Genomic DNA, 13,691 nt, shown 5'->3' with positions numbered 1-13,691 from the left:
TGGTGCCAGACAGATTGTGGGGAGGGGCACCGCAGATATAAAAGTCTGATTCTCTTACCATCTGCTCAGAGTTTTTTGACTTCTATGTCCCCAGGAATTGACTCATCCTTATATCTGAGTTCTGGGATATTGTTGGTGATAATCTCGGTGCTGTATATTTGTTTTTGGTTTTCTGGTGTGGAAGTGAAGCCAGCTTGCATCTACACTGCCATTTTTGAACCAGAAGTCCACCTGATGCCATGTGGGTCTGCTCTAACAAAGATGCCTATAGCTGTCTCTGTAGATAAATTGGAGCTACTACCTCATAAAGTTTGTGGTAGCCCACTATCTGGTTTTTGGAGGGACTAGACTGGTGAATTAAATGGAGATACAATGTGAACCATCCTCCCTGAATCTTTCAGATATTTTAGGATGGCATTAATTTCTGCCATTCCCTGAAATATTATTTTTTGATTTACTATATTGGTATAGAGAAGAGGTCAACTTTGAAAGCTTCCACCTGGCCACTTGGCCTTTATCACTATGTTAGCTCTTACCACACACACCGAGAAACCTGGTGTCACTAATCAAGTATATTTATCACAATTATACACTCAACGACTAGGTGGGTCTGTGGATATATTGTGAGCCAGACTTGGACCAGGACTCCCTAGGACTCGACCTCCATAACCTTTACTGTAATCAAGGGCATATAATGACTTTCAGTTCTGTGTTATCATTGTTAACTCAGATCCTGTGTCCAACAGATATCAAAATGTTGAGTATTTCCCTTTCACCACTGTATGATTTCCTGAGTAATGGCGATAAGTCCCTTTGGAGAAGGACTAGAGGAATCATTATTTGTGCACAGTGTGGTATTACACAGTCCTTCCTCCTGGGGACCCAGATTCTTTAGTTAATGGGCCTGGATCCAAAAACTGACTCAGGTCTGGAAATTGAGTAAGGGGTCGTGATTATTTTTTATTTATTTATTTTCGAGATAGAGTCTCCCTCTTTAGCCCAGGATGGAGTGCAGTGGCACAATCTCGACTCACGGCAACCTCCACCTCCTGGGTTCAAGCAATTCTTTTGCCTCAGCCTCCCGAATAACTGGGATTACAGGCGCGCGCGCACCACCTTGCCCGGCTAATGTTTGTATTTTTAGTAGAGACAGGGTTTCACCATGTTGGCCAGGCTGATCTTGAACTACTGGCCTCAGGTGATCCGCCCTCCTTGGCCTTCCAAAGTACTGAAATTACAGACATGCGCCACTGCACCCAGCCAGTTTAACTTTTTTTAAATTGGCTTAGTTGCCAAGAGAGGAAGTTGGGGAGGATCCTGAAGAGTGTATGTTTTGTCCTTGGAGAGACAGCTCATTGTCTTCAAGCAAAACAGGGAGCATACTAGCCCTTATTAGAGAAGAGAGGGGCACTTCTGTAGCCTTAGAAGGTTCTCGAAACCTGAGGATTGAAGATTTTTCAGGTGCATCAACCCTGATGGTTTCATCCCTTGGGTCAGGGTTCCATTTTCTCCCAATCAGGGTCCTGACCACAGCACAGTAGACCTGCCTAGCTTGGGTCCTAACTTCTTTGGAGTTTTATTCTCATGATTAAGTCCTGGGCCTGGTCCTCAGCTTCCTCTCCTTATTGGCTTGAGGAGCTGAGAGTCTGATATTCTACAAGGGAGGTTTTCTGGCCCTCACACTGAGTTTTTGTTTGTTTTTGAGACAGGATCCTGCTTTGTCACTCAGGCTGAGAGTGCAGTGGCACAGTAAGCTACTGTAACCTTGAACTCCTGGACCCAAATTATCCTCTGGCCTCAGCCTCCTAAGTAACTAGGACAACAAATGTATGCCACTATGGCCTGCTGATTTTAAAAATTTTTTGTAGAGATGGGCCTTGCTATGTTGCCCAGGCTGGTCTTGAATTCCTGGCCTCAAGCTATCCTCCCTTTTTGGTCTCCTGAGGCACTGGAATTACGGGCATGAGCCACTGCTCTTGATCCCACACTCAGCTTTTAATTACCAACTAATCACTCTCATTCTTTTGAGACAGGGTCTCACTCTGTAGCTCAAGCTGGAGTGCAGTAGTGCAAACATAGCTCACTGCAGCCTCAAATTCGTGGGGTCAGGTGATCTTCTTGCCTCACCCTCCGAAATAGCTAGGACTACAGCCACAAGCTACTGGGCATGGATAATTTTTTAAAAATTTGTAGAGACAGGGTCTCGCTATATTACTCAGGCTGGTCTCAAACTCCTGGCCTCAAGGGATCCTCCTGCCTCAGCCTCCCAAAGTGCTGGGATTACAAGTGTGAGCCACTATGCCTGGCCCATTCTCATTCTTTTGTTATCTTTTTCCAAGGTATCGGTCTAGCTCAGTAATAACTCATCAGTTCCACTATCCGCACTGTTTCCCAACTGATCTTTGTGCCTGCCAGTGCATTTCCTTAAGTTGACGTGCCATCTTAGTTCACCACTAGTGAAAGTTTTAACAACTGCACTATCAGGGTGTGCTAGTAGTTAACTTCTCCCTACCCCAGTGAGGAGAATCTCATCCTGTAAGTGAAAAGGCAAGATAAATGGCTCCAAAAGCCCAGGAGCACCTATTTTCCTGCAACCCTTCTGGTACCAAGATCACAGATGCTCAGATGAAGATCAGTGGGTAGGAGATTTATTAAGGATTGCCACCTGTGGAAAGAAAGGAAGCTCCACTGGGTGGAGAAAGAATATGGACTATGATGCAATCTCAAAGGCAGCTTTAGCTGACAGTAAGGGGAACTCTGAAGCTAGGATGGTCTTTCAGATTGTCCTAATATGGGGCAATAGGACTAGTCTTTGCATGCAGCCTGGCCCAAGAAGGAAGTGTGACTTTAGATGAGGTGGCTTTCTTCAGTTAGAGGGCAATTCTACTGACAGTTGAGGGCTGTTGGGTGCACACTGCCAAGGTGAGGAAACAAAATCCTCTGTAGGGAAGGGGAACCTGCGTGGAATATCACAGCACACCCTGAGATCAGGGGAGTGGCTCTTCATCAAATAACACAATATGGGCCAACACATTCCCAGAGGCTGCTGTAGTGCTGGGCACATTAGTGCTCAATAACTTATTGAATTAGTATTACCATCATATTGTATTATTGCCATCCTCATCTTTTAAAGTCACTTATCACTTAATGGATGCTCTTATGTGTTAGAACTGACACTATGAAGATGACTATGACACAATTACCTGTTGAGCCTATTTGGGAAATTAACCTATATTTAACAAATTTGACTAATTAGATTGGTTAAGAGCCTTAGCAGAGGGCTAACCAAAATGGTGTTAAAGGATACACCTGATGGTCCAAGAAAATCCCTAACTCTAGAAAATCTGGATAATCTGAGAGGCGACATTTGAACAGTGTAAGAATGCACTTTCCTCCAGAGCCAGAAGCAGGGAAAGCAGAGGCAGCAGCAATTTTATCTTCTGGGCACCTTATCCTCAGACCTCATTTTATCAATACATATGGACTGTCTACAACCAAGTGATATTATCCTTTTCATCAGCCTTATGAAACTTTCCCCCAATTTATCCAAGTCAGGATTTCAGTATGCAAAAGTCTAATGTCATCTCAGAGTTCATTGTGCCTCCCCCATATCCAAGACCATTTACTAAAACCTTAGTTCAATCTTTAAAGAGTCACAAGATCCTATTATGCCCAGCTTTTTTTCCAGTTTTTTAAGTCTATTCCTTACCTTGCCAAAAAAAAGCACCTGTTTCTGTGGTTTAACAAATGGAACTTAGAATATGGACCTATGGTAAGTGCTCTTTAGAATTGAAGGTAAGTTACATGTACTGGTTTTCCTTTATTTTATAGTTTGTTCTCAAAGAATTCCAGATATTTTTTTCCAGACAAAAATACCTGCTACATACTTCCTTCGGTATGAATACATGAGACCTACCTTCATTCATAAAGACCTACCTCTATGAAGCTTTCCCTGAGCTCCAAACACAGAGCTGAGACCTCTACCTAACTTAGAAAGCTAGCACAAGCCGGCGCTGACAGATGGAAGACTTGAGATGTTACAAGATGATATATGGAAACACTAAAGGTTAAAATCTGTTCATTAGACTTATTTCCTAACCTTTTCATCACTCATCACTTTGGAACATTCTTGCAACTGAACTGAATAAACTGGGAAGGGTTTTTGGGTAATTCTAACGCTTTTTTTTTTTTTGAGACAGGGTCTCACTCGGTCACCCAGGCTGGAGTGCAGTGGTGTGATCCTGGCTCACTGCAGCTTTGATCTTCTGGGCCCAAGCAATACTCCCACCTCAGCCTCCTGAGTAGCTGGGACTAAAAGTGTGCCACCACACCCGATTGATTTTCTTTTTCCTCTTTTTGTGGTAGAGATGGGGACTCACTATGTTGCCCAGGCTGGTCTCGAACTTTTGGCCTGAATGGATCCTCCCACTTTGGCCTCCCAAAGAGTTGGGATTATAGGCCTGAGCCACCGTGCGTGGTCAAATGCTTTTTAAACTAGTAATTCACCTGTGTATGGTTATGTCAAAGAAAAATACAAGGTTGCAAACGCTTAGAGAAAGTAAGGAAGTAACCCATTACATGTATGTTTGTAAATTTTGCTTAGGCCATCATTTTTTATTTTCACCTTTGAATTTCAAAGTAAATTAGAGATATGTAAATAACAGAATTATCAACATTAAAATATTCACGACAATGGCTAACAAGAACAGGACGACAGTCAAGTCAGTAGCTTTTTAATAAAATGAGCAGAATCCCATCATAACAGTTCTTTGTTACATGAATTCAAATACAGAGCAGACCAATCATGTTCCCTGAAATTTAACAATCATACTTAATAAAGGCCTGTTAGTGCTGTCCCTCAAGACTCTAATTCAAAAGGGCTTCCTTTGAATTCCCTTTATAAAGCTTTGTGCAAAGAGCTTAAGCACCAGTAAGAAAGACTGTTGCTAGCATTTTTATTTCATCATCAACAACAAACATGCAGTTTCTTTCTCCGATGTGCATGGCACTGTAAAATGGGTGCTACACTCTGTCTTGTGGTACAAAGTTTATAAATACAATATACCGATACAAAGTTGAAGCCATTAAAAAGAGCTTAATAACAACCACGAGGAGATAATTAAATCTGGAGTATTGATGGACTCTATGAAGAGATTTAGAAACAAGACATAAACTCAAACACTATGGTAAAAGTTTTACTTGGGAAGGGGCCAAAGGGGAACTTTTTATGTGCTACTGAAAGATTTGTTAAGTTGCTCCAAATTTACTTTCTTTCTGCTATTATCTTTAAATACTGCAAAGCATTGTGAGCTGCATCACTTTGTGCATTGCCACAGGAGATACCGGAGCCATGACAGACCGTGATGGGGCTGGTGGACAGTTCAGCAAGACATTGATACTGTCCATTGGCGCTCAGTTCATCTGTAATGACACATTCAAGGATGACGATTAATGTCCAATATGTATAAAGTGGATCATTTGTAAAAACAATACAATTCTTATTACTGTCTTTCTTTTTAAGCATCCATAGTATACTACACCACTCGCAATCTTTGTTTTGCTTGTACAAACAGAAACCACAACTGCTCAGCTGTAGCAGTTTTCAAACACATTACACTTCATAATGATCTGACAGCTTTAAAGACATACAGATATGTAGGCTGCACTCTAGCTCACTCAATCAGAAATATATGGTTGGGGGTGGCTGATTCCTACATTAAAAAAAAAAGTTCCCAAGGCAATTCTAATATGGTTAGTTGAACACTATTTGGAAATTACTGAACCATTAAGTAACTTTCTCAAAAGGGAAAGAACCATTTGTTAAAGGACTGGAGAGATGTATTTTCCACTAGGAAGTCATTTTCAGGAGGCATCTGAACCAGGAATAACTTGGATCAAGGCAAAACCTCCCTTGTGTCTTCTATTAAAATTTTTTTTTTAATTGATACATAATAATTGTGTGTATTCATGGAGTTGTCCGTTCATGTTCTTAGGTTTTAAGTCTGTGCAGAGTCTAGTTCTTTATTTATACTGTAAATGGGTCATGGTGTTTTAAAAACAATACCTGACCCAGGAAACAAATGTTCTTCCCATCAACTGATGAGTCATTCTTACTAAAGATGGCTGAAATGAGGGCAAAGAGGAAGAAACAAACATGTGCGGTATAACTTAAAGTGGGCATAATAAAAATGTTATTTTTGATATTCTATTTAGTGGAAAATATCCAGATACAATGGGATTATTTAATGAGTGAAGAGGCTTTCTAGTTCTAGTATCTAGGTTCTTTTCTCCTGACCCTCCAACCCCTGCTTGAGGCTCATCCATGTTGTAGCATATATCAGAACTTCATTTCCTTTTACAGTTGAATAATATTTCATTGGAAGGACAGTCCACAATTTGTTTATCCACTTATTTATTGATGGATGTTTTGGGCTGTTCCTACCTTTTGGCTTTTGTGACTAGTGCTGCTATGAATATACAGGGATCTGTGTGTATAGGCATTTGTTTAAATACCAGTTTTTGATTTATACTCCTAGGAGTGGAGTTGCTGGGTCATATGGCAATTCACTTGAGGAACCGAGAAGCTTATTCTACAGAGGCTGAACTGTTTTATATTCCCACCAGCAACCTATAAGGTTCCAATTTCTCTACATTGTCACCAACACTTGCTATTTTCCATTTCCTTAATGATAGCCATTCTAGTGGATTTGAAGTGGTACCTTATCATGGTTTTGATTGCATTCTCTATTAACTAATGATATTGAGCATCTTTTCATGTATTTTTTGGTCATTTGGTCATTTTTCTTTTTTAATTTTAAAATTTTGAGACAGGCTCTCACTATATTGCCCAGGCTGGTCTCAAACTCCTGGGTTCCAGCGATTGTCATGCCTCAGTCTCCCAAAGGGGTGGGATTACAGGTGTGAGCCACTGTGCCCAGCCCATTTGTATATCTCCTTTGGAGAATATCTAGGTTCTTTTGAAGGTAGCTGCATAGAAACTAGCCAAATTAACAGACTGTGGTTTTTAGACTGCTTTCCATATCTACAAGAACTATTTAGTTCTTAAAACTGGGAAGAAATGTTTCAGAGGCATCATTAATTTATAATCTAAAAATTTATTTCAGGTTTCCTTTTTTCCCCCAGATTCTGTATCCTCCATAGTTCTATTCATGACATGGGTCATTCATCTCTGTATTCTAAACCCTCAACAAACTGTAGACACTAATATTTATTGGATGAATGGTCTCTCATCAGCCACCTTTTCTTTTCTTTTCTTTTTTTTTTTTTTTGAGATAGAGTCTTGCTCTATCACCCAGGCTGGAGTGCAGTGGTGCAATCTTGGTTCACTGCAACCTCCGCCTCCCAGGTTCAAGTGATTCTCCCACCACCTGGGCCTCCTGAGTAGCTGGCATTATAGGTGCACGCCACCATGCCTGGCTAATTTTTGTATTTTTAGTAGAGATGGGGTTTCACCATGTTGGTCAGACTGGTCTCAAACTCCTGACCTCAGGTGATCCGCCTGCCTTGGCCTCCGCCTCCCAAAGTGCCGGGATTACAGGCATGAGCCACCGCACCCGGCCTCTGGCCTCTTTTCTTTTGAGACAAGTCTCACTCTGTCACCCAGGCTGGAAAGCAGCTGCATGATCATGGCTCACTGCTGCCTCAATCTCAGGGGCTCAAGTCATTGTCCCCACCTCAGCCTCCCTAGTAGCCTGGACTACAGGCATGTGCCACCACACCTGGTTAATTTTTCATCAGCCACCTTCTCTAACCATCTGTCTGCACTGACTTCTCAGGTTCTGCATCATTATTGGTTTACTAAGACAATGCACTTGACCCGTCCTTCAATCCCAAAATACCAGAGAATATCAGAAGTTCTTTGAGCCCCTAAGTGCCCTACTTTCCCAGGGTCAGGGGACCCTGACAAGCAAGGTCCCCACATCTGTGGTTGGATAGGGATATAAAATTTCTCACACGTTAAATCAAGTCACTTTGGCCACACACGGTGGCTCACCTGTAATCCTAGCACTTTGGGAGGCCGAGGTGGGTAGATCACTTGAGGTCAGGAGTTTGAGACCAGCTTGGCCAACATGGTGAAACTCCCATCTCTACTAAAAAAAACTTTGGGAGGCCAAGGTGGGTGGACATGAAGTCAGGAGTTTGAGACCAGCTTGGCCAACATGGTGAAACTCCCATCTCTACTAAAAAAAACTTTGGGAGGCCAACGTGGGTGGATCATGAAGTCAGGAGTTTGAGACCAGCCTGGCCAACATGGTGAAACCCCGTTTCTTCTAAAAATGCAAAAATTAGCTGGGCATGGTGGCACACACCTGTAGTCCCAGCTACTTGGGAGGCTGAGGCAGGAGAATTGCTTGAACCTGGGAGGCAGAGGTTATAGTGAGCTGAGATCACGCCACTGCACTCCAGCCTGGGCAACAGATCAAGACTGCATCTCAGGGAAAAAAAAAAAATTAGCCAGGCGTGGTGGTGGGTGCCTGTAATCCCAGCTTCTTGGGAGATTGAAGCAGGAGGATCGCTTGAACCTGGGAGGCAGAGGTTGCAGTGAGTTGAGATTGTGCCACTGTACTCCAGCCTGGGCAACAGAAACAAGACTGTCTCAAAAAAAAAAAAAAAAAAAAAAACAAAATCAAGACACCAAACACACACAACTAATTAGCTTTATAAATTGAATTAAAAGAAAATCCATACTGACTTGCTTTCCCATCTGTCCGTATTTGTCTGTCCAAATGATTAAGGGCTAGAGAAAATACAGATGATGATGGCTGGGAAAGGATAAAACTATAAACTGACTTGTTTCCATTTACCTCCCAGAATCAGCATACAGTGACAAAGTAGAGAGAAAGGGTCTGGGCGCCACAAACTTGGTACTTGTGCTAGAAATGTAGGTGCCTTTTCATTTGCCCAGCCGCCCAGCAGGGCTAGTTTAACAGCCAGGGTATCTTCTGGAACTCTTCCCCAAATCTTGCTCTACCACTGACTAGTTATGTGATCTTGGGCAAGTTTCTCAACCTTTCTGTGCCTTTGTTTCTTCACTTATAAATAAGGATAACAGAATTTGCTTCATAGAGTTAGTCTGAGGATTCAGTAAGTAGATACATGTAATCTTAGAACAATGCCTGGCACATAGTAAAACTCTATCTTTGCTATTGTTGTTTTTGTATAAGAATGGGACATATCAATTATATATATTACTGGTCTAGTAATTATATATACTTAGAATCCCTGATCAATAAAATAAATTATAATAGAAATTTTCATTCCTCATACACATTTGTAAATAAACATGTCTTGGGAAAGCCAAAGAAAAAAAAATCATACCTATATCCAAATATGTTATATTAAAACCTTGTTCCTTGGCAATTTCACTAAGCAGCTGGATGTAATCTGTATTTGGAATACTAAGGAGGCTTCTTTTCAGTAAGTTGATCTTTTCACCAGGAGAATTCCTCAAGGAATGCCAAGTACATCCTAAAGAATGTCCTACTACATTTGTCTGAAAAACAGAGATGAAGATTTAGACTCTTGACTAGGACTGGGTTCCAACACCAGTACCAGTATAATTAAAAGTACTTATTAAGCACTCACATTTAATATGTTATAAAGCATGTTTAAATGGATAACATTTGGTTAATTTTCCAATTTAAACAAGACATTAAAAAGTACACATTTAACAAGTACTACAAAATATGTTTTTAAGAAGCACTTGCAATAATATACTGAAAGTATTTTGTATTTTGTATAGTACAAATGTTTCTCAGTCGAGTTTTCTGATGGTCACATTAAGAGGTACAAGATATTTGGGAGCACCGTATCCATAAATCCATAAATAATTAAATCTGCCTAATGGAGCAATTTGCAGATTAAAATATAAAACAATTTTCATATCTTTGGTATTCCAATCACTATAACTGACAGCTATAAAACAGGGAAAAAATCTATAAAAAAACATGAAATGTGCAAGTTGGGTTTGAGGAACAAGTCAGTCAAATAAATGACAGGATGTCAAAAAGTTCTTAGACTTCTTTCCCAGAACCCAACTGAGTACTTTTTCCTTTTTCTTTCTGCTTTTCCTCTGTCCTTTATTCTCCCCTACATCCTTCCATTTTCATCTCTGTCCTTAGAATGCCTCATATTTCCATATTAGTTTATGGTTCTCAAATTGCTTTCATATGCCATAAATAAAAACAACTACTTTCTGAAGTAAGTAGGGTTACTACTCTTAATCTTATTTTATTAATGAGCATGACAGACGGGAGGCAATTTCCAAAAGATTTTAGAGATGGCATGATATGGAATTAAGTAATTTGTTAGATTTACCAAATAAAAATTTACATTATAGCAACTTTAAAATACTGTTTTAAAAAAAATTAAAAAACACTATTTACATGGTTAAAAAAATACATACATGCACTAAGAACAAATATATAATGAAGAGTACAGTCTCTCTTCCTTACCACCCATTCCCTGAAGACCTCTGTTCTATTTCTTAGACGTACTGTTAAACATTTTTCAGTATCTTCCCATAAATGTTCTATGCATATGCAAGCACACACAATCTTTTAAAGCAAGTGATAACTTACTCCTCTACATCTTGTTCATTTTTCTTTTATCAGTGCACATATATGCACTGTATTTACCTTATGAATCTCCAACTGTGAGCTTTAGGTTGTTTCTGGCTTCTTGCTTTTACTAGCAATAAACACTCTTTTGCACTTGAATGAGTTTCTCTGTAGAATTATTTCTAGAAGTAGAACTGCTAAGTCAAAGAACATGTAAACTTTTAATTTTGATAAACACTTCCAAACTGATTTCTGAACCAATTTATACTCCTACCAACTGTCTTGGAGGGGGCTTGTTTTCTCATACCCTCACTAATACCAGCTATTATCAAATTTTGTAGTTTTTGCCAATCTAAAAGGTGAAAATATTTTATCTTGCATGAATAAAGTTGAATATTTTTTCTTTTCTTTTTTTCCTTAATCGTTTGCATTTCTTCTACTGGGTTGTCTTTTTTTTTTTTTTTTTTGGTGAGACGGAGTCTCGCTCTGTTGCCCAGGCTGCAGTGCAGTGGTGCGATTCGGCTCACTGCAAACTCCGCCTCCCGGATTCATGCCATTCTCCTGCCTCAGCCTCTGGAGTAGCTGGGACTACAGGCACCCACCACCACGCCCGGCTAATTTTTTGTATTTTTAGTAGAGACGGGGTTTCACCATATTAGCCAGGATGGTCTCGATCTCCTGACCTTGTGATCCACCCGCCTTAGCTTCCCAAAGTGCTGGGATTACAGGCGTGAGCCACCGCGCCCGGCTGGGTTGTCTTTTTAACTGATGCATAAGAGCTTTTTAAATTTTCTAGTTTTTAAGAGTTAGGGTCTTGCTATGTGGCTTAACTCTCAAACTCTTGGGCTCTAGCAATCCTCCCACCTTAGCCTCCCCAGTAGCTGGGACTACAGACATGTGCTGCTGTGTGCAGATGCGTATAAAAGAGCTTTAAAGTTGGTACTGAAAACAGTTCCTTTATAGTTATATGTTGAAAATAATTTCTTCCCACTTTGTTTTTATTCTCTTGATTTACAGATTTTTTGCTGTGCAGTAGGTTTTATGTTGCCAAATTTATTAATCTTTTAACCATCTAGGTTTTAAGTTAAAATGCTTTCCCCATGCTAAGATTTTTAAAAAGAAAAACTCTTCCATGTTTCCTAATACTTATACTGTTTTAAATTTTTATGTTCAATCTTTGATCCATCTGAAATTTATTTTGGTGTAAGGAATAAGGAAGCATCCTAAGTAGATGTCATACTCATAAACAAATATATATACAGCCCCCACCTAAAAGTGGATGTAAACCGTTTCTACATCATTATTGAATAATCCATCCTCTCACCCACTGATCTGAAATCTCACTGTTGCCATATACTATGGTCCTATGTGGATTAGCATCTACACCTGGATTCTCTGTTTGTTCCTCTGACTATTCCTGGCCCAGTACCTTGTCTGACAAGTACAGTTTTACAGTATGTTTTGTTCTCTGGTAAAGCAGCACACTCTTGCTCTCCCAACCCTTCCTTTTCAGTTTTCTTGGTTATTCTTGAGGGTTTTTTTCCAGATAAACTTCAATAAAGGTATATGAAGGTCCAAAATGAACGCTGGTAGGTTTTGAGTGAGACCACATTACAGTTAAATATATTTACAATATTTTCTGCTCTATTCTTTAGTAGAGTTTTCCTCACATGGTCCTGCACATTTCTTTTTAAGTTTATTTTCAGATATCCTATCCCTGTTTCTACAATTTAAATTGAGATCTTCTATATTCTAGTTATTATTTGTAAAGAAAACTATTGACTTTTTTCTAGTATATTTTTTCAGAATAGGATAGATTTTCTATTTTTCTATAAAATGTCCAATGTTACCAAGCTTCGTAAGTTTTGTCAAAGTGGATATACACATACAGCAAAAAATCAAATAGTACAGAAGTATAAAAGCAACAACCTCTGCCTTGCCCCTTCTCCACCTTCAGTCCCCTTCCCAGATACAATAATTTTTAGCTTTTTATTTTTAATTATTCTAGTTGTTACCTACATAACTCTGAGTAATATGGAAAAGCTATTGATTTTGTATATTAATTTCATAATCAGTTACCTTGATGAATTCTCTTATTATTTCTAGTAGTTTTTCTTTAGGGTTTTAAAGGGATACAATCGTATCATTTGCAGTTAGTAACCATTTTATCTCCTCTTATTTCCAACTTCTTCCTGTTTTCTCTTGTCTAATTTGTTTTTAATTGGTAGGTACTTCTAGAACAAAGTTAAATAAAAGTGGTGTTGGTGGGCATCCTTATTTCTGATATTAATGGGAATGAGTACAATGTGTAAATATTTAACCATGATTTTCGTTTTTTTCAAAGTTTTTATCAGTAATGATTGCTGAGTTTTATCAAAAATTTTTGTCATCCATTAAGAGGATTATATATTACTCTTTAACACATTAATGTGGTTAAAGTAACCAACTTACTAACCTTGAAATAGTCTTGCATTAGTTGAATAAACCCTACTTGTCAATGTTTTATTATTATTTTAATGTTGAACTGAACATTTTACAAAGGTTTTACCATTTTACCATAAGGCATATTGATCTATAATTTTTTTTTCTGTTGAACTTACTATTGTCAGGTTTTGGTGTTTGTATCATGTTGGTTTTGGAGAATAAATTTAAAAGTTTCCTTTATGTTATCTATACATTGCCTGAAAAGAGTTTAAATAGCATTGGAAATGATCTCTTCTTTGAAGATTTGACCAATTTCACCTGTAAACCTATCTGTGCTTTGTAATTTTGGTGATATTGTTGATCCAAATTCCAAAAGCAGTAAATGCGGTGTTAATTTTTCTATTAAAAAAGTAGAATCAAATTATATTACTCATTTGTATATAGTCTTTGATTTTTTTTCTAAAGAATGAGGCCTTATTTTATCATAAGCTCAGTGAAGAAGTTGCTATAGTTGTACTTTTTTATTTCCCACCTAATACACTACTCTCAGATAATGTATTACATGACAACACCTATCTATGAATATCAGAATCTGAAGTTATATATCGTGTGTAGGTCTCAATCTCTTAAGCTCTGTATTTATTTGTTCAGCTACTCGATACATTCACTTAGCTATTCCATAAGCTA

The 13,691-nt window shown here is 38.9% G+C and overlaps 1 protein-coding gene across 2 annotated transcripts in view; it reads right to left on the bottom strand.

The window, feature by feature from the left end:
* Positions 1–4,581: 4,581 nt before the first annotated feature.
* The window catches only part of PRKRA (protein activator of interferon induced protein kinase EIF2AK2), a 20,944-nt gene continuing 11,834 nt past the window's right edge, over positions 4,582–13,691 (bottom strand). For both annotated transcript variants that reach the window (XM_050750590.1, XM_050750591.1), the window contains 2 exons: positions 9,340–9,514; positions 4,582–5,421 (listed from right to left, as the gene is read on the bottom strand). In XM_050750590.1, the coding sequence (XP_050606547.1) occupies positions 5,264–5,421; positions 9,340–9,514 (333 nt within the window). In that variant the 3' untranslated portion in view covers positions 4,582–5,263. The remainder of the gene's footprint in view (positions 5,422–9,339; positions 9,515–13,691) is intronic.

Source organism: Macaca thibetana, chromosome 12 (genome assembly GCF_024542745.1).
Source record: "Macaca thibetana thibetana isolate TM-01 chromosome 12, ASM2454274v1, whole genome shotgun sequence".
Lineage (NCBI taxonomy): Eukaryota > Metazoa > Chordata > Mammalia > Primates > Cercopithecidae > Macaca > Macaca thibetana.
The sequence above is the reverse complement of the archived record's forward strand: the minus strand, read 5'-3'. Positions and strand labels throughout refer to the sequence as shown.